The sequence below is a fragment of the Loxodonta africana genome, chromosome 14 (assembly GCF_030014295.1).
Source record: "Loxodonta africana isolate mLoxAfr1 chromosome 14, mLoxAfr1.hap2, whole genome shotgun sequence".
NCBI classification, from domain to species: Eukaryota; Metazoa; Chordata; class Mammalia; order Proboscidea; family Elephantidae; genus Loxodonta; species Loxodonta africana.
In genome coordinates this window covers 91069070-91090665 of record NC_087355.1, presented here as the reverse complement: position 1 = coordinate 91090665, position 21596 = coordinate 91069070, and the positions used below count along the sequence as shown (strand labels likewise).

The 21596-nt window shown below is 51.6% G+C and overlaps 1 protein-coding gene across 1 annotated transcript in view; it reads left to right on the top strand.

The window, feature by feature from the left end:
- The window catches only part of ZC3H3 (zinc finger CCCH-type containing 3), a 104253-nt gene that overhangs the window by 28486 nt on the left and 54171 nt on the right, over nucleotides 1-21596 (top strand). The window contains exon 4 of the mRNA XM_064268151.1: nucleotides 2460-2613. Coding sequence (XP_064124221.1) covers nucleotides 2460-2613 — 154 coding nt within the window. The remainder of the gene's footprint in view (nucleotides 1-2459; nucleotides 2614-21596) is intronic.

Sequence of the window (21596 nt, the reverse complement as noted above, 5' to 3'; positions counted from 1 at the left end):
CAGCCGTCGCCTGCACCGTGCACTCCAGGGCCCTGTGGCATGGGCAGGCACATTGCTGGGCCTGTGGGAGCTCCTAGGGGGCTCTTGGTGAGTGCTTGAGTGGGCTCCAAGCCAGACTCCATGCTGGCGGGGTCTGGCTCCCTCAGCTGCCTTTGTCTGTGGCTGGGTGGGAGCCCTGGGTGGGGCGGGGCAGCAACACTGGGCCTAGCCCTGAACCCTGGTGGGGTTCCTCAGGGGCATTTGGACACGCGGTGGGGTGACGGCTCTGGGTCCTGGGCCTGCCTCTCCGGCTCCCTGGCAGGTGGGGGAGCCTGGAGGAAGTGTTGGCCAGTCTGGCCTGGAGGAGGCATCCAGGGCAGTGGGCAGGTAGGCCCAAGAGGCTTCATGGCCAGGAGTTAATGCACACCAACCTCAGCCTTGTGGCCCAGGCAGCTCCTCAGGGCAGCCTGCAGCACAAGAGGCTCCCAGGTTGGGCAGTGAGCTCTCCCGCTGCAGCCTTGCTGTGGGTGTCTTGCTGGTCAGCCCAGCTTCCCTGGGGGCCAGGGCAGCTGGTTTATGGCCTTGAAAGACAATTTCCAGCCACGAGCCAAGGAATAGCTCCAGAGCTGGCAAGGGCAGGGAGTGTCTGCATCTGGGTGGTTGTGAGGTGCTGGGGGACCGTGGTAGTCTGCTCAGCTGGGTGTGGCGTGCTGGGGGCCCGTGGTAGCCTGCTCAGGTGGTTGTGAGGTGCTGGGGGCCCGTGGTAGTCTGCTCAGGTGGGCGTGAGGTGCTGGGGGCCCGTGGTAGCCTGCTCAGGTGGGCGTGAGGTGCTGGGGGCCTGTGGTAGACTGCTCAGGTGTGTGTGAGGTGCTGGGGGCCTGTGGTAGTCTGCTCAGCTGGGTGTGAGGTGCTGGGGGCCCGTGGTAGCCTGTTCAGGTGGTTGTGAGGTGCTGGGGGCCCGTGGTAGCTTGCTCAGCTGAGCATGACGTGCTGAGGGCCCCTGGTACGCCTGATCAGGGCAGGGCCTTGCCTGGCGAGGGTAGCTGTGTTTCAGGCAGTCCTGGGTCAGCAGACAGGGCCATAGTGAGGGTCGCACCCCTTCCAGCTATCCACCTGGGCCATCCTGAGCCCACGGCCCTCAGCTGAGTGGCAGCTGGTTCTGTCTGGGCCACAGATGGCCCTCAACCTGGGCCTGCATCCCCACTTGCCTCTGCCCGATCAGGCTGCTTGCCCAGGACTAAAACCACCTGGCCACTCAGTGTTTCCCGTCAGCCTGTGATTTAGGAGGTCCTGGTGGGGGTGGACAGAGAGGAGGGTCTTCTATGCCTTGTTCCCGCCTACCCTGAGTGCCTGGGGCCTCACCTCCCCTCTGCTGTTGTCCCCTCTGGCAGGTTAGACCGGATCCTGTGCAGGATTCTGGGGTCCCAGAGGAGCCATGGGTCTGCCCAGGGCCAAGGCACGCAGGAGCCGAGGGCCCGGAGGGGCTGCAGGCTGAGGCCTCCCAGTTTGGGGTCCTGTATGTGAGGTGTACTCAGGACCCTGAGAGCTTCCTGACCCGGGCGCCTCTCCAGGGTCAGCGATTCGAGGCAGTGCCCATCCATGAGCGTTAGCTTTAATTATCTGGGCAGTTAGAGCTGTGTGTGATGAAAGCTGGGCAATTAGACGTGTTCCTCGAAGCTGCGGAGAAATTTCCGCTCTCAAGTGAAGGAGCTCGGGCAAAACGGATCTCTGCTAATTGTGTGAAACACTCAGCAAGGAAGAGCTGCTGTGTATATCACCCTGCAAGGCATTATGAAAACAGAAATGATTAAATACGTAAATCTACTGGGCAGGGCCATGCCAGGGGCCGGAAGGGACAGGTAGGGGCGTAGGTCAGGAGCGCTAGCCAATGGGGCAAGTGGGGGCGTGGGCCAGGACCGGCCAGCTGGGTTCACTTGGCATCTGTAGTCCCCAAGTGGAGTGGCCAAGCAGTCTCCCTGCTCCTTCCTGCACAGCTGAGCAGGTGAGGGCCGAGCACAGAGCCCCACTCCTGACATCACTGGCGTCCAGGGCCACGTCTCCTGAACTAGTTTCTGAAGCTTGATGCCAGGGCCAGGATCTGAGTGGGTCCCTGTGCTGGTTGGGCCCTCTGGGTGCCCTGCCTTTGATCTTGGGCTCTGGATGCCCCTCCGCCATGGACCCTGGGCTCTGGGTGTCCCCCCATCACTGCCTCTGGATGCACACCCCGCTCTGATCCTTGTCTGTGTGCCCCGCCAGCTGACTTGGGGCTCTGGGTGCTCTCCCTGCTGACTCAGGCTCTGGGTGCCCCTCCCCCGCTGACTCAGGCTTTGGGTGCCCCCCCGCTGACTCTGGGCTCTGGATGTCCCCCCATGGACCCAGGGTACCCCCCCACTGACTCAGACCCTGGTTGCCGCCTCCCCGCCCCGCTGACTCAGGCTCTGGGTGTCCCCCAGCTGACCTTGGACTCGATCTCTTTGCAGCGTGCAGCCTGTACACCCTGCGCTCGCCCCCCCCCAGCAAAGTGATCAAGACACGCTACCGCATCATCAAGAAGAGCCCGGCCTCCCCCCTCAGCACCCCACCCATCCACCTGGCTCTGCCCACCTGGCGCACCCGGCGGCTCTCACTGCCCAGGTAAGGGGACACTGACGGCAACTTGGGTAGGAGGGGGGCCTGTCTGGGTGGCTGATGGCTGAGGGGAGGAACCTGAGGGCCAGGTGGGCTGAACACACCACAGGGGCCATGCCTGCGCCACAGCTCATTAGCTAGGAAATTGCTTGATTTTTCTGTTTGTTTAGCAATTTGTGCCCCAGAGACTGCCAGCCTGTGCGCCCTGCACGCCCACGCATGCGTGCACACACACGTGCACAACATACTTAACGCACATGCTGCCATGTGCGCACATGTACACACACGTACACACACACTGATTCACACGCACACACATACCCTCACCCTGCACACCCCACAGGGTATCAGCCAGGCTCATAGCTGGTTTGGCCCACACACTGCCCAGACAGTCCAGACCTGCACCCAAGCTTGTGGGGCGTTGGCGTCCTGGCAGCAGCTTCAGTGAGACCAAGCTCCGGGGCCCCGTCATAGGCTCCGTACCTCAGGGCTCCGCAAAGACTCAGTGGCACAGAGACTGGGGCAGTGTGACCCCGGTGCCCTGTGAGAGCTGGTCCACAGGCAGGGCAGTCAGGGCCCGGGGTTGGGGGCAGCCCTCCCAGCCTCTGGGATTCTGCCACCCTCCACTGTGCTGCCGGGCGGGGTGCCTGTTGCTGCCAGACCTGCTGTTTGGAGGTTTATGTGGCCTGTGGTGGCCCAGGAGTTGGCCGGGTCCTGTGGCAGAGGCGGCCTGAGAGATGTGGGCAGGCAGTGCCTGGCACGCAGCACCTCCATCCTCACCACTGGGCTGTGTCCTGCCACGGACTTCTCTGGAGGCAAGAGCTGGAAGTATATTTTAAATTAATTTTACTGCACTTTTTGTAATATTTTTGTTTTAAATAGATTTATAAGCATCTTGGGGGCTATTTCTACAAATTTATGAAGATAATTCTCACTCTCTCAATAAGGTTAAATTTACAGCTGCTATTTCCGTATTAATCCACGTTGCTAAGTGGATCTAATTTTCTTCCGTTCTTCTATCTGGTGAGCATGGCCTTTCCTAATGCAATTTCCCCCTCACTAAATCACTGTGATCGGGAGTCGTGATCGAGCTAAATTAACTTAAATTAATTTACTTACTAAGAGCCCCAGATCGCCGGGAATGAGGTTCAGATTTACGGATTCTTCCCTTCTGCCTCCCCTCCTCTTTCGGCACTTGGCCCCTCTGCAGCCCTGCCTGGGCCAGTGCTCCCCAAGGTGGGGGACGGGCCACAGGTGCAGGCTGCCCATGGTGGGTGAAGGGGTGAGGAGCAGAAACGAGATGCCAGGCCCAGTGGTCCCAGAAGTCTCAGTGGCTCCATGCAGTGCTGCTCTGTCAGGCATGGCAGGCACCATCAGGCACCTCTCCAGAGCCTCCTGCTGAAAGGCTTCATCCTGGGCCTCCTCTCTCCTGACCTCCCACCCTGTCCTGTCTGCCCCTGTCAGGTGCAGGGGATGTGCCCTGGGCTCGAAGGCTCCATTCCTGACCCTTGGTGGCTCTCTCTGCTGGTTGTCGGGAGTGGGGAGAGGGCAATGGGGGCAGGGGCAGTGGGAAAGCCCTGAGCACCCCTTCCTTGGTGGGCGAGGGCCTGAGGGCCCTGGAGGAGAGGCCTCTGCCCAAGGTCACCTAGGCCTGCCCTGCCTTCTCAGCAGAGTGGCTGCTCGCTGGCTGCCTGGTCCTGCAGTTCTCACACTTGGGCTTGTGGCTGAGGCAGCAGAAAGGGCCGTCTCTGGAGTCAGGGCTGATCTGGTGCCTGCCCACCTGCCTGCTATGGTTGGCATCCATCCGAGTGGGGATGCTGCCTGTGTGGTCCCCAGGCCTGTGGGTGGGGCTGGCTGGGACAACGGGCTTCGACTTGCAGTGATCTCTGACCTGCCTGGGCTGCAGTTTCTGCCTCTGTCCCTGGGCAGAGGGAGGGTGGGCAGGGGTGGTGCTGGGGGGTGCAGAGCTGTCCAGCCAGGCAGGCCTGGGCCCTGGCACAGCTATTGAAGGCTGGGCATGGGGTGAGGGACTCTCCTTGGGTGCTGTGTGTCTGCCTTTCTGGAAGGAGATTGTGACCTTCACCTGGAGGGGCCACCCTAGAGAGGCTGGCTGTGGCCCCAGCAGTCTGAAGCCTTTGTGGGGGCCAGGTGAGCAGCTCAGGGGCAAACACTCAGCCGGGGGGTGGGGGGTGGGGGAGATGCCTGCACTGCAGAGAGAGGCACTGTAGGTGTGCTGCCACCCTGGAGGGAGAGCTGGTGGACTTAGAGGGGGCTGGTCCAGACAGTGCGTGACCCCAGGCAGGCCTCTCCCCTGGAACCTTGCTTCCTTGATTGCAGAATGGGGAAAGCAGCTCCCTCCCAGGGGCATACGGCTAGACCGAACCTGCTCCAACTCAGAGCACCTTCACTGAGCACCTGCGCTGCGCCAGGCTAGTCCCAGACACAGCCCCGCTGGAGGAGGACAGGTGGACATGGGAACAGATGCATGTGGTAGGGAGGATGAGGAAGGAGCCGGCCCAGGTCTGGGTTTTTATAGAGTGTCCTAGCAGGGCTCGGAGGGTGTCTGGGCCAGGCCGCAGTGTGGTGGGTACCAGGCTGTGTGACTGATGTCACAGGAGCCACCCCAGAGCAGAGGCTGGAAGGATTTAGGGAGTGAGGGGGAGCACCTGTGAGCATGTGTGTGAGGGATGTGAACGCGTGTAAGCATGTGAGCATGAGAATATGTATGAGTACCTGTGAATATATGAGCATGTGTGAGCGCATGTGGGCATGTGAGTAAGCATGTATGTGAGCACATGTGGATGTGCGTGTATACGTGTGAGCATGTGTGTACAGGCATGTGTAAGCATGTGAGCGTGTAAGCATTGGGAGTGTGTGTGGGTGGGTGTGTGTAAACACGTATGTGAGCACGTGTGAACATATGCAAGCAGATGTGAATGCATGTAAGCATGTGTGAAGGTGTGATCGTGTATGTGTGAGCACATGTGAGCATGTGTGAGTGTGAGCATTGAGAACATGTGAGCGTGTGTGACCATTGTGAACATGTGTGAGCATATGTGAATGCATGTGGGCATGTGTGGACCTATGAGCGTGTGTGAGTGAGCGTGTGTATGAACATGCAAGCAGGTGTGAATGCATTGAGCACATGTGAACATGTGTGTGAGGATGTGTGAACACGTGATCATGTGTATGTGTGAGCACTGTGAAAGAACATGTGAACACACGAGCATGTGTGAACATTTGTGAACACACATGAGTATGTGTGTGAGCATATGTGAACATGGTGTGAACACGTGAGCATATGCGTGAGCATGTGAAGACATATGAGTGTGTATGTGAGCAGGTATGAATGTAAGCATGTGTGAGCATTGTGAACACATGTGAGCATGTGTGAATGCATGTGTAATCATGTGTGAATGCATGTGAGGATGTGTGAACACGTGAGCATGTGAGCACGTGTTAGCATGTGAGTGTATGTATGAGCGTGTAAGCATGTGTGTGAGCATTGTGAACACATGTGAGCATGTGTGTGTGTGAGCATTGTGAATGCATGTGAGCAAATCTGTGTGTGAGCATGTGTGAGTATGGGTGTGTGGGTGTGAGCATATGGAGATGCCACTCCTGCAGCTTCTGAGCCTTGAGAGGTTTGATTTATTCTTGCCTGATAGAAGTTTTCTCTCAGGCGGATCAGCCCTGGCCTGGCATGTGGACACACGCAGACAGTTGGGCCATCTGTGTTCATATTTATGGGGCATGGCAGGAGGCAGAGACATGGACCCCAGAGACTTTTGTGAGGAGCACCAGCTGGAAGTAAATCATGGAGCTGCCGGGTGTTGTTGCTGGTTGGCATTTCCCTGTCTGGCCACACAGGTGGCTCAGAGGCAGCTGGCAGCCACATCTCAGATGTGTGGGTGCTGTCAGTGTGTCCTCGGGAGCCATCCCCTGCTGGAACGTCTCTCCCAACAGACGCCGGGGCCCTGGGGAGTTGTGGGCTCTGGAGAGGTCCACGCTGGTACCGTCAGACCCAGCGAGTGATGGTCTACTGGCATCACCTGTGCCCCCCTCCTTTTGGCTTGTGGAGACCGGGTTGGGTGGTGGACGGGCAGGGAGATGCCGGAATCTGGGCCTCAGTGCTGAGGCAGCGCTGATGGCCCCTTGGTTGCAGTGCCTGGCCCAGGGCTGCGGTCTGAGCTCGGGGCCCAGCCCCGCCTCCACCAAGGCCCTCCCCTTGTGGGCTCCCTGCAGCCCTGCCTTTGGACGACCTCACACCCTCCTGCCTGGGGAGGGCCGTTCCCACCAGGGTCCCCGCAGAGTGTGCCTGGGGCTGGGGTGTCATTCAGCAAGGGTTTAATCTTTCTGTTGTTCTGAGATTTGTGGATTTGCCTGTTTTCTCGCCTGGCTTCCAGCAAGTTCGTTAATCCGGACTGAGGCTGAAACGTGACTTATACCCCTAAACTGCCTGTCACTTTTTTCCTCTTTCTGAATTCATTTGACCGAAAGTGCGGAATAAACAGAAGCTGTGTGCTTAAGCAGATGGATGGGCCTCTTCTCCTGACGACAAATGGGCCGTCACCGAGCCTGACGCTTGCCGGCCGTTTTTGTTTTACTTTATTTTTGTGTCTGTGTGGTAAATCTTCAGTAACCTCTGTGCACGTGTCGCGGTTCAGCCGCGATCTGAAGACTGAAGTGCGTCTCCAAAGTGACATTTCATTAAAGAGGCGCTCAGCACGAGGACAGAGGTGCCCCAGCCTGGGAGCCACGGGGTCTCCTGATGAGTGGGGGCGCCTGCTCGCCCGTGCTCCAGCTCAGGGAGTGTCCTGTTCTTCCCAGCCCTTCCCTGAGCGTGGCCTCAACAGGCGTCCACAGATGCATGGGAGCAGTAGCCTCCGGAGAGGCCCCAGTGGTGGGTGTGAAGGAGCTCGCAGATGAGCCCTCAGGTGAGACCAGGCAGGGGAAAGCGGGCTTGGCCCAGGCCGGGCCTCCGCTGAGGGGCTGGCTGACAGGTGGGCTAGTGCTGACCATGGGCTGGGTAGCTGGGCGTGGCAGTTCCTGGACTTCCTTGGTGCAGCCCATACAGCGCCTTGCTGGGGCGGATGCTGGCTTGAGACGTGTGTGCAGCCTAGCTGGCTGCCGGCCTCGCGGGCCCTGCTGACTGCAGCACAGTTTCTGCCAGCCAGGCCTCGGCTGCAGATGTTGCCGGCAGGTCTGCGAGGTCACAGCTGCTGGAGCGGGGTGTAGCCTGGCCCCAGGCAGACCTGCCCTGCGCCCGAGGCCAGGAGACCTCATCGGATGTCAGCACATCTAGGCCCCGGCACTGTGGTGGGTGAGAGGAGGGCCACTGAGTAGTTCCTGGGCTCACTCACGTTTCTTCTTCTAATTGGTTTCTTATATTTAAATTTGGGGGTGGCTTTTAAAGTGATGTACTTTTGCACTTATAGGAAAGTTGTCAAATGGCACATGTCCCTCACCCCGACTTGTTGCATTTGCTCTGTGACCACCTGCTCGGTGCTCTCACGTCCCCTCTCCATATTGATGGGACCATTTGTGAGGAAATTGGGGGCCCCCGCCTCGTCCCCTAAATACTCTTGTGCGTTTCCCAGGAAGGAGGACCTTGTGCTTCATAGCTGCGGGGGGAGTCTCAGGCCAGCCCAGCCACACTAGGCTGTGTCACTGCCTGCGGCGGGTGCCCACAGCCTGTCCCTGCCAGGGAGCGAGTGCTGGGTGGTCCTGGTCTCTGCCATTGGGAGCAACTCTTCGACCTTTCTGGTCCTTTAGGACTCAGCATTGGTGGAGAGCCCTGCCACCAGGTGCCTGTCCTTGTGGCATGCTCCAGGGTGCATGGGGTGCCAGGTCCTTCACAGCGATGTCAGCTCTGCTCAGTGGTCACCAAGAATCCCCAATCTGGTCACCCACAGGCTGCTGGTTTTCCTTTTGTAGCAGTCATGTGTGAGAGGGGCTCTGAGGCAGCGTGGATACCTACTCCCCAGTTCTAGATCCTTGCGATCTCCCTGCCCTGTCATCCCCCCATGCCCACCATCAGTGCCCACTGCTGGGAGTCCACACCCCTCCACTACAGCAGCATGCATCGAGGCTTGTCTTGCTTGGGAGGCTGGAGCCTGGGGTTGTTGTTCACTGTGCTCCTCAGTGTGTCTAGACTTGGCCATGGAAGTCCCCTCAAGCTGACTCCTGCGTACCAGCCACACTCCAGGCTCACTGTGGACATCCCGGCCTGGCCCCCGCCATTTCTCTAGAGGGCCCTGGTTTCTTTAGTGCGACGGGCCGTAACCATTCTCATCGCTGCACAGGATAGTCTCCAACAGGGTCACCTGGCCCCAAACGCTAGTGGTGCTGAGGTGACGAGCCCGCTCCAGGCCCTGGGGTGTCGTTGCTTCCGGCCTCTCAGGGCATAAAAGGGAACTCTGTGTGCATGCGTGCACATGCACATGGGCAGACACACACACCCCCACATACGTATATTCACACACATGCTTACACACACATTTACACAATACATTCTTACACACACAGGCATCTGCTTTCATTACCATATTAGTCTGTCTCTGTCGCAAACCACACACTCATACTGCGTGCCTGAATCTCCTTGGGCTGCCATGACAGGAATACCACAGAGTGGCTTTAAAGAACAGGGATTTATTGTCTCGTAGTCTGGAAGCTAGAAGTCCAGATCAGGGTCTCAGCCATGTTGATTCCTTCTGAGGCCTCTCTCCTAGTTTCTGGTGTCTGAGGGATCCTGGACATTCCTTGGCTTGTAGATGACCATCACGTGATGTCTGTCTTCCCCTGTATGTCTCTGTGTCTAGTTCCCTCTTTTCGTAACTCAGAAGAGATTAGGTTTAGGACTCCCGCAACTCTGGTATGACCTCATTAGCATAACAGAAGAAAACCCTATTTCCAAACAAGGTCATAGGTACAGGGGCCAGCACCGCAGCACATATTTTGGGGGTCACAGTTCAGGCCTCAGTGCTGACAGGTGCAGCTCCTGTCTAGCACAGGTAGGCCCCGGCCCCTCCTTTCCATGTCTGTGCCCCTACCCAGCAGGGGACACCTGGCCAGTTGTCCTCAGCACAGTGCTCATCTGCAAGAGCCAGAATACAAGCTTCTGAATTCACCCAACATCGCTGCAAAGCTGGAAGACTCACGTCCGATGTGTGTGTGGAATGCGCAAGTCCTATGTACAGTTCGAAAACCCTGGTGGCGTAGTGGTTAAGTGCTATGGCTGGTAGACAAAAGGTCAGCAGTTTGAATCTTCCAGGCGCTCCTTGGGAACTCTACGGGGCAGTTCTGCTCTGTTCTATAGGGTCACTATGAGTCACAATCAACTCAGCGGCAATGGGTTTTTTATGGGTTTATATACAGTCCTGCAAGCTTTGGTGGATGTGCCCATGTGTGATGGTTAAGGTTGTGTCAGCTTGGCTGGGCCATGATTCTCAGTGATTTGGCAGTTATGTAATGATATAGTCGCCCTTCCATGATGTGATCTGATGTGATCAGCCAATCAGTTGTAAGGGCAGTTTCCTCGGGGGCATGGCCTCCATCCTATATATATATATATATGTATATACATATGTACGTATATACGTATGTGGTCGTTCTGGCAAAGCTTGCTTGCTTTCTCTCGATCCTGCACCTAGCTTGTCATCATCTGACCTCCAATTCATGGGACTTGAGCCAGCTGCCTGCTGTATTGCCTGCTAATCATGGGACTTCTTAGCTTCCCCAGCCTGTGAGTCAGCAGCCTGCCGTCTGACCTGCTGATCTTAGGTTCATCAGTCCCTGCAGCTACGTGAGTCAGGAGAAGCCTCCATCCTGACATCTGACCCATGGACATGGGACCTGCTAGTCTCTACAGCTGTGTGAGCCATTTCCTTGATATAACCCCTCCTCCCCCATATTTTTTTTTTCCCCCATATATATATATATGCTTCGCTAGTTCTCTGGAGAACCTAGCCTAAGATATTTGGCCCCAAGAGTGGTTCTAGGGAAACAAAAGGATGAATTCTCTAAATTTGTTCTTAAGTGTGACTAGTCTTAAAAGCACTGATGACTCTGTCTCCAGTAGTGAAGAGGGTGCTCCTGATCCATGGTGTAAGCTAGCAGTGTTAACATGTAACATACCACCAGTAGATCAAGTATTGGTGAGAAGCAAGGCTCTAGGTGATTATATGTTTGACACTTTTTTACAATTTTGTCAGAATGTAAAGTGTAGGGAAGCTGATTGGTTGGTCCTCCATTCACTAGACAAAGTGGTGAAAGAAAGACATGAATTGAGGCTTCAGAGTCACAGCTCAAGTGCTGCATAAAAGACCTGAAAGTTGCTATTGTGCTCTGAGAGAAAGCCTCATTTCTTATGTGATTTTTCCTCAAATATGTTGGTGCCAAGTGCATTATCTTCAATCTCACTAATTCTGATTTCCATTGCCTCAATTCTGCTCTTATGACTTTCTATTGAATTGTCTAATTCTGAAATTTTATGGTTAATCTTCTGGATTTCTGTTTGATGTCTGTCTGTGGAAACCCTGGTGGCATAGTGGTTAAGTGCTATGGCTGCTAACCAAAGGGTTGGCAGTTCAAATTCACCAGGCGCTCCTTGGAAACTCTATGGGGCAGTTACTATTCTGTTCTATAGGGTCACTATGAGTCGGGATTGACTCGACGGCACTGGGCTGGGTCTCTCTATGGATTCTTGCAGCGTAGTAAATTTGTCATTATGCTCTTGTCTAATCTGCTTAAGTTCCTCTAATACTTTGTGTGCTGCTTGGCTTGTTCTGTGTTTTGTCTGATCTCCTTCCTGATCTTTTGAACTACGCTGGGAATGACAACTCGAAGAGGAATGGTGTTGCATTCATTGTCAAAAAGAACGTTTCAAGATCTATCCTGAAGTACACTGCTGTCAGTGATAGGATAATATCCATACGCCTACAAGAAAGACCAGTTAATATGACTATTATTCAAATTTATGCACCAACCACTAGGGCCAAAGATGAAGAAATAGAAGATTTTTATCAGCTGCTGCAGTCTGAAATTGATCGAACATGCAATCAAGATGCATTGATAATTACTGGTGATTGGAATGCAAAAGTTGGAAACAAAGAAGGACCAGTAGTTTGAAAATAAGGCCTTGGTGATAGAAACAATGCCGGAGATGGAATGATAGAATTTTGCAAGACCAACGACTTCTTCACTGTAAATACCTTCTTTCACCGACATAAACAGCGACTGTGTACATGGACCTCGCCAGATGGAACACACAGAAATCAAATTGACTGCATCTGTGGAAAGAGATGATGGAAAAGCTCAACATCATCAGTCAGAACAAGGCCAGGGGCCGACTGTGGAACAGACCATCAATTGCTCATATGCAAGTTCAAGCTGAAACTGAAGAAAATCAGAGCAAGTCCACGAAACCCAAAATATGACCTTGAGTATATCCCACCTGAATTTAGAGACCGTCTCAAAAATAGATTTGATGCATTGAACACTAGTGACTGCAGACCAGATGAGTTGTGGAATGACATCAAGGACATCATCCATGAAGAAAACAAGAGGTCATTGAAAAGACAGGAAAGAAAGAAAAGACCAGGACGTCTGTCAGAGGAGACTCTGAAACTTGCTCTTGAGCGTCGAGCGGCTAAAGCAAAAGGAAGAATTGATGAAGTAAAAGAACTGAACAGAAGATTCCAAAGGGCTTCTTGAGAAGACAAAGTAAAGTATTATAATGACATGTGCAAAGAGCTGGAGATGGAAAACCAAAAGGGAAGAACACGCTCGGCATTTCTCAAGCTGAAAGAACTGAAGAAAAAATTCAAGCCTCGAGTTGCAATAGTGAAGGATTCCATGGGGAAAATATTAAACGACGCAGGAAGCATCAAAAGAAGATGGAAGGAATACACAGAGTCATTATACCAAAAGGAATTAGTCAATATTCAACCATTTCAAGAGGTGGCATATGATCAGGAACCAATGATATTGAAGGAAGAAGTCCAAGCTGCTCCGAAGGCATTGGTGAAAAAACAAGGCTCCAGGAACTGATGGAATATCAATTGAGATGTTTCAACAAACACATGCAGTGCTGGAGGTGCTCACTCGTCTATGCCAAGAAATGTGGAAGACAGCTTTCTGGTCAACTGACTGGAAGAGATCCATATTTATGCCGATTCCCAAGAAAGGTGATCTAACTGAATGTGGAAATTACAGAACAATATCATTAATATCACACACAAGCAAAATTTTGCTGAAGATTATTCAAAAGCAGCTGGAGCCGTATATTGACAGGGAACTGCCAGAAATTCAGGCTGGTTTCAGAAGAGGACATGGAACCAGGGATATCACTGCTGATGTCAGATGGATCCTGGCTGAAAGCAGAGAGTACCAGAAGGATGTTCACCTGTGTTTTATTGACTATGCAAAGGCATTCGACTGTGTGGATCATAAACTGTGGATAACACTTTGAAGAATGGGAATTCCAGAACACTTAATTGTGCTCATGAGGAACCTTTACATAGATCAAGAGGCAGTTGTTCGGACAGAACAAGGGGATACTGATTGGTTTAAAGTCAGGAAAGGTGTACCATCAGGATTGTATTCTTTCACCATACCTATTCAATCTGTATGCTGAACAAATAATCTGAGAAGCTGGACTATATGAAGAAGAACGGGGCATCAGGATTGGAGGAAGACTCGTTAACAACCTGCGTTATGCAGATGACACAACCTTGCTTGCTGAAAGTGAAGAGGACTTGAAGCACTTACTAATGAAGATCAAAGACCACAGCCTTCACTATGGATTACGCCTCAACATAAAGAAAACAAAAATCCTCACAACTGGACCAATGAGCAGCATCATGATAAACGGAGAAAAGACTGAAGTTGTCAAGGATTTCATTGTACTTGGATCCACAATCAACAGCCATGGAAGCAGCAGTCAAGAAATCAAAAGACGTATTGCATTGGGTAAATCTGCTGCAAAGGACCTCTTCAAAGTGTTGAAGAGCAAAGATGTCACCCTGAAGACTAAGGTGTGCCTGACCCAAGCCATGGTATTTTCAATCCCATCATATGCGTGTGAAAGCTGGACAATGAATCAGGAAGACCGAAGAAGAAATGACGCCTTCGAATTGTGGTGTTGGTGAAGAATATTGAATATACCATGGACTGCCGAAAGAACGAACAAATCTGTCTTGAAAGAAGTGTGGCCAGAATGCTCCTTAGAGGCAAGGATGGCAAGACTGCGTGCGTCTTTCATACTTTGGACATGTTGTCAGGAGGGATCAGTCCCTGGAGAAGGACATCATGCTTGGCAGAGTACAGGGTCAGTGGAAAAGAGGAAGACCCTCAACGAGGTGGACTGACACAGTGGCTGCAACAATGGGCTCAAGCATAACAACGATTGTAAGAATGGCTCAGGCCTGGGCAGTGTTTCGTTCTGTTTTGCATAGGGTCGCTATGAGTCGGAACGAACTCAACAGCACCTAACAACAACAACAATTCCGGAAAGTTCTCTTCATCTGGAAGATTTCTTGATACTTTATTTTGGGAGCTTGCTGAAGCCATTGTCGTCTGCCTCTTTATCTGATTTGACATTGACTCTTGTCTCTGAGCCATCAGTAAGTTATTGTATTTATTTATTTTATGTTTCCTTACTGTGTCCTAGCTTCTTGTTTGTTTTGGTATGCCCAAATAGGCTGCTCAAGTGAGCTAATTTGATTATTAGCACCTTAGAAGCTCTAACAACCTATCATCAGGTGGTTAGAGCTGTTCCTAGCTATGTGAGCCCAGGAGTCCGTTCACTTTTCTTGTATGGATTCAGCTCAGGTGTCCAGATAGTCAGTCAGCGAGTGTGTGGTGCAGGCTCTCACCTACAGTCCTAAACAAGCAGAGGAGATTGGTGTAGGCACGGGTATCTGGGTGCAGTAGGGGGTCACTTGCTGAGCAAGGCAGGGGGCTGTCTGTGAGGCTGTCTGTGAGGAAAGCATGTCCCTGTTCCCTAGAGTGTGTAGGTGGATGGGTTTTGCAGCTGGACTATGGGCAGTGTTGGCTGTAAGGACTGGGAGGCACTACTTATTCTTGGACCCCTGTTTTGGGTGGCTAGGTGTCATGGGTAGAGACACCAGTCATCAGGCCCCTGATGTGGGTTAAAAAAAAAAAAAAAAAAGGTAAGGACCCTGCTTAATAGGCAGAGTAGTGTCAAATGACACAAACTTGCCCCTCCACCATGTAGCTGAAACAGTTGAATTTAGGCTTCAGGTACATACCCTGTTGTACTATGCTAATGAGGGCCTAGGCTGTTGAAATGGGCCCACACAGGTCTATGAAGGGGTGAAAGACATGCAAAGTTTGTGGACCCCTTTTTATGCCTGTGCCTAGGCAAAGGAGCTGTTTCTGCCCTGAGTTCCTGGCTTAGGGGAACGGGCAGATTATTTTTTCCCTGTTTGTTAGTTTGTTCCCTCTCCAAGTCCAGGAGAATGGCTCAGGGGGAGTGCAGGGTCCTTCTACCAGCCCAGGGGATGCAGTTAGCTGGGACACGGTTCAGAGCGGGAAGGGAGCAGGTAAGTGGGTGAGAGGTTTTTCTCTCGGGAAGTTAAACATAGGTACTTATTGTTTGCCGATTGTGGGCCAGTTCTGGCTTTTTCTGGAGGGTTGAACAGACTCTCCACTGTTAAGCGATGTGAAAAACGCATCCCGAATGCCTCTGCTTACCTCACCGTGCTCGTGGCAGTAGCGGAATCGGCCTGCAGGGTGCCAGTTCCCTCCAGGTCAGGTCTAATAACTCCTTGCTGCTTCTGAGCCGTTTCTCCTTCCCCCTGCCACTCAGTCCGATTCCTCAACTTTGCCTTTGATGTTCAGGGCTCCTAGATTATCATATATAATCAGTTCACTTGTTTTTTTGGGTCTTTGTTGTAAGAGGGACCACAGGAAACGTCTGACTACTCTGCCTTCTTGGCCCCACCTCTTGAAAGCCTCATTTCTTGTAGTAACAGAGCTGATATTGCTGAAAACCAAACCCAGAGTTTTATTGTAAAAGTGACTGAATTACAATGCCAGTTGAATTCCCAACTTCAAATAGTGTCTGAAGTTAAAGTGAGGGCATTGTTTGGGAAGAAATGAGATCCTGAAACTTGGGGCAGGGACATATGGGCAGATAATCAGGAAACTAGGGACACTGAGTCCCTAAATTCCATTAAATCACTCCTGCCAGCAGAACCAGTCTTCTGACTGCCATCTAAAGAGATCTCACTGCATCTGTGTCTGCTGAGCCACCCTCCCTGGTAAAACCATTATCTCTTCCACCCCAGTCTGGCGAGATTAACCCAGCTGTGTCCGAAGAGCTGCTAAGCAAAAGGTCAGCAGTTTGAATCCACCAGGTGCTCCTTGGAAACCATATGGGGCAGTTCTCCTCTGTCCTGTGGGTCGCTATGAGTCAGAATTGACTTGACAGAAATGGGTTTGGTTTTTTTGGTGTCTAATAGGGTCGCTAGGAGTCAGAATTGGCTCAATGGCAGTGGGTTTGATTTTGGGTTTTTTTTGGAAGGGTCTTTGTGATACTGCCTGGGGTGGTGCCTTGGGCGTTGCCTGGAGCATGGCCTGAGGTAGATGCCTTACAGGACATTGCTGAATATTCCCAGGACCCATTCCCACCATCTGGTTTTGCTTCTAGACCTATAAGCAGACTTGTGTCCCAGCAAGCCCCAAAAGGTAAAGTATAAAGTGTGACCCAGGAGGAGATATGCTATACTCCAAAAGAACTGCTTGACTTTCCTAATACATACAAACAGAATCCTGGGGAATATGTGTGGGAATGGCTACTAAGGGTGTGGGATAATGGTGCAAGGAACATAAAGATGGATCAGTCTTGGTTTATTGATATGGGCCCAATATGCACAGATCCTTCATGCAGTGTTTCAGCTCGAGAGGTTAGGAAAGGACCTAATAGTTTATTTGGCTGGGTCACTGAAGCATGGATTACACGGTGGCCTACACTAAATCAAGTTGAAGTACCAGACCTGCCTTGGTGTACTGTAGAAGAAGGTATCCACAGGCTTAGGGAAGAGTGGATTTATCAGGTTAGACCCATAGACCCATACATGGAGTGCCCGGAGGACACACCTTTAGCACAACTGTGAGGAACAAATTTGTGAAGGGAGCCCCAGCATCCTCGAAGACTGCTGTGATTGCTATTTTATGTAAGCCAAATTTGATAGTGGGAACTGTCCTAACTGAATTAAGACACCTAACTACAGTGGGGCTGATTGGAGCCCATAGTGGTAGGGGCCAAGTGGTGGCACTCAGTTGCCAAAGACAAGGCAGGCATGGTTACCATAATGGACGGTAGAGCCAAAGCAGTAATCAGAGTAGTCGGACTCATATGGACTTAACGGCATTGGCTACTTTGTCATGGTGTCCCTAGGAGTGAAATAGAGGGGAAATAGACTAAATAGTTACTTTATCTGTACAAATTGGTGAATTCTAGGTCAAATGAACAGCAGTCTAACTTGAATTGCTAGAATAGAGAGTCACAGTCCCTCAATCAGTTCCCAGACTTGAGCCAGTTTATAGACCCACAACCCCTTGAATGAAGGGGAGGCCGGGTCCCCTTGAGGAGGAACCCTACTTTACTGCCAAAAATTTATACTGTTATTCTTTCTCCCAGCCTTCTGCAAAGGGATCTACATTCTTTTATAAAAATGACTGTTCACTGGGGAAAAGGAAATAGTGAGACTTTTTAGGGGATTACTGCATACTGGCTCTGAACTAACACTAATACCAGGAGACACAAAATGTCATTGTTGCCCACCAGTCAGAGTAGGGGCATATGGAGGTCAGGTTATTAATGGAGTCTTAGCTCAGGTTCAGCTCACAGTGGGTCCAGTGGGTTTCCAAACCCATCTTGCAATGATTTCCCCAGTTCTAGAATACATAATTGGAATAAATATATTCAGCAACTGGCAGAACCCCTGCGTTGGATTCCCAACAAGTGGGGCAAGGGCATTTATGGTAGGAAAAGCCAAGTGGAAGCCATTAGAACTGCCCCTACCTAGGAAAATAGTAAACCAAAAGCAATACCACATTCCTGGAGGGACTGCAGAGATTACTGCCACCATCTAGGACTTGAAGGAAGCAGGGCTGGTGATTCCCACCACATCCCCATTCAGCTCGCCAATTTGGCCTGTGCAGAAAACAGATGGACCTTGGAGAATGACGGTGGATTGTTGTAAACTTCACCAGGTGGTGACTCCAACTGCAGCTGCTGTACCAGGTGTGGCTTCATTGCTTGAGCGAGTTAATCCATGTCCTGGTACCTGGTGTGCAGCTGTCGCCCTGGCCAGCGCCCTTTTCTTGATTCTGGTTTCAAAGGACCACCAGAAGCAGTTTGCCTTCAGCTGGCCTTCACAGTCTGTTTCGGCCATCTAGTGCTGCTATAACAGAAATACCACAAGTGGATGGCTTTCACAAAGGGAAATTTATTCTCTCACAGTCTAACAGGTTACAAGTCCAAATTCAGGGTGTCAGCTCCAGGTTGGCTTTCTACCCCTGTCGGCTCTGGAGGAAGGTCCTTGTCATCAATCTTCCCCGGTCAAGGAGCTTCTCAGGCTCAGGGACCCCAGGTCCAGAGGATGTGCTCTGCTCCTGGTGCTGCTTTCTGGGTAGCGAGGAGCTCGTCAGGCGCAGGGACCCTGGGTCCACAGGACACACTCTGCTCCCGGTGCTGCTTTCTTGTTGGTATGAGGTTCCCAACTCTCTGCTTGCTTCTCTTTCCTTTTATCTCTTTAGAGATAAAAGGTGGTGCAGGCCACATGCCAAGGAAACTCCCTTTACATTGGCTCAGGGATGTGACCTGGTAAGGGTGTTACAATCCCACCCTAATCTTCTCTAACATAAAATTACAATTCTACCCTAATCCTCTCTAACATAAAATTACAATCACAAAATAGAGGACAGCCACACAGTATGGGGAATCATGGCCCAGCCAAATTGATACATAAATTTTTTGGGGGACATAATTCAGTCCATGACACACCCCTGCCTCAGCGGTATATCAACTCTCAAGCCCTATGTCATAATTTAGTCCGCTGAGACCTCGATTGCCTTTCTCTTCCATAAGACATCGCACTGGTCCATTATGTTTATGACGTGCTGATTGGACCTAGTAGGAAGTATCAGTAACCCTGGACTTATTGGTAAAACATTTATTTGCATGCTAGAGGGTGGGAAATTAACCTGGCAAAAATTCAGGTTTCTTTCACCTCAGTGAAATCTCTGGGAGTATGGTGGTGTGGGACATGTTAAGATATCCCTTCTAACGTGAAGGATAAGTTATTACATCCGGCCCCTCCTCCAGCTAAAAAGGAGGCAGAATGCTGGGCCTCTTTGGATTTTGGAGGCAACATATTCCTCATTTGGGTGTGCTACTCCAGCCTATTTATCAAGTATCTTGAAAAGCTGCTGGTTTTGAGTGGGGCCCAGAACAAGAGAAGGCTCTGCAACAGGTTCAGGCTGCCGCGCAAGCTGCTCTGCCACTTGGGCCACATGATTCAGTGGATCATATTCAGCTCGAAGGGGCAGTGGCAGATAGAGATGCTGTTTGGAGTTGTTGGCAGACCCCTATTAATGAATCACAGTGCAGACCCTTAGGATTTTGGAGCAAAGCCCTGCCATCCCCTGCAGATAACTACTGTCCTTTTGAGAAAGAGCTTTTGGCTAGTTACTGGGCCTTTGGAGAAACTAAACACCCAACCATAGGCCACCAAGTCACCATGTGGCCTGAGCTGCCCATAATGAACTGGGTGTCGTCTGACCCACAGTCATAAAGCTGGATGTGCACAGCATCACTCCATCATTAAATGGAAGTGGTATATACGAGATCGGGCTCGAGCAGGACCTGAAAGCATAAGTAAGTTGCGTGAGGAAGTGGCCTAAATGCCCATGGTCTCCACTCCTGTCATATTACCTGCCCTCTCCCAGTCTGCACCTTTGGCCTCATGGGGAGTTCCTTGTGATTAATCGACTGAGGAAGAGAATACTCATGCCTGGTTTACAGATGGTTGTGTATGAAATGCAGGCACCACTCGAAAGTGGATAGTGGCAGCACTACAGCCCTTTCTGGGACCTCCCTGAAGGCCAGTGGTGAAGGGAAATCCTCCCTAGGGACAGAACTTCAAGCAGAGCACCTGGTTATTCACTTTGCCTTGGTTGGAAGGAGAAATGGTCAGATGTGCGATTGTATACTGATTCATGGGCTGTGGCCAATGGTTTGCCTGGATGGTCAGGGACTTGGAAGGAATTTGATTGGAAAATCGGAGACGAGGTATGAGGAAGAGGTATGTGGATAGATCTCTCTGAATGGGCCAGAGAAGTAAACATATTTGTGTCTCATGTGAATGGTTACCAAAGAGTGACCTAGGCAGAGGAGGATTTTAACAATCACATGGATAGGGTGACGTGTTCTGTGGAAACCAATCATCCACTTTGCCCGGCCTCTCCCGTCATTGCCCAATGTTTATGAACAAAGTGGCCATGGTGGCAGGGATGGAGGTTATACATGGGCTCAGCAACATGGACTTAAACACTCACCAAGGCTGGCTACAGCTACTGCTGATTGCCGAGCCTACCAGAGACCAACACTGAGTCTCTGATATGGTACCATTCCTCAAGGCTGTCAGTCAGCAACCTGGTGGCAGGCTGATTACATTGGACCGCTTCCATCATGGAAGGCCGGTGGCAGGCTGATTACATTGGACCGCTTCCATCATGGAAGGCCGGTGGCAGGCTGATTACATTGGACCGCTTCCATCATGGAAGGCCGGTGTTTCATTCTTGCTGTGATAGACACTTTCTCTGGATGTAGATTCGCTTTCCTTGCGCGCAACATCTCTGCCAAAATTACCATCTGTGGACTCACAGAATGCCTTATCCACCGTCATGGTATCCCACACAGCATTGCCTCGGATCAGGGGACTCACTTCACAGCAAATGAAGTGTGGCAGTGGCCAGTCCTCATGGAACTCACTGGTCTTACTGTGTTTCCCATCATCCTGAAGAAGCTGGCTTGATAGAATGGGCTTCTAAAGACACAATTGTGGTGCCAGCTAAGTGGCAACACTTTGCAGGGTTGGGGCATTGCTCTCCAGGAGGCTGTATGTGCTCTAAAGCGGTGTCCCATATATGGTGCTGTTTCTCCCAAAGCCAGATGTTATGGATTGAATTGTGTCTCCCCAAAAATGTGTGTATCAATTTGGCTGGGTGGTGATTCGCGATACTGTGTGATTTTCCTATATGTTGTAAATCCTGCCTCTATGATGTTAATGATGGAGGATGGGTGGCAGTTGTGTTAGTGAGGCAGGACTCAATCTACAAGATTAAATTGTGTCTTGAGGCAATCTCTTGAGATATAAAAGAGCAGAGAGATGGGGAACCTCATACTTCCAAGAAAGCAGTACCAGAGCAGAGGGCGTCTTTTGGACCTGAAGTTCCTGTGCAGAGAAGCTCCTAGTCCTGGGGAAGACTGATGAGAAGGCCAGCGGAGAGAAAAAGACTTCCCATGGAGCTGACACCTGAGTTTGGACTTTTAGCCTACTTTACTGTGAGAAAATAAACTTTTCTTTGTTAAAGCCATCTGTGGTATGTCTGTTACAGCAGCAATAGATAACTCAGACACCAGGATTCATGGCTCCAGGAATCAAAGGGTGGAAGTGGGAGTGGCACCACTCACCATTACCCCCAGTGACCCACTCGCGTAATTTTTGCTTCCTGTCCCCATGATGCCATGCGCTGCAGCTGTAGAGGTCTTGGTTCCAAAGGGAGGAATGCTCGCACCTGGAGACACAGCACTGATTCCATTGAACTGGAACTTAAGAATGCTACCCTGCCACTTTGGGCTCCTCATGCCTCTGGACCTGTGGTTGACCCTGACTACCAAGGGGAAGTCGGACTGATGTTGCATGGTGGGGGTAAAGAAGAGTATGCCTGGAATG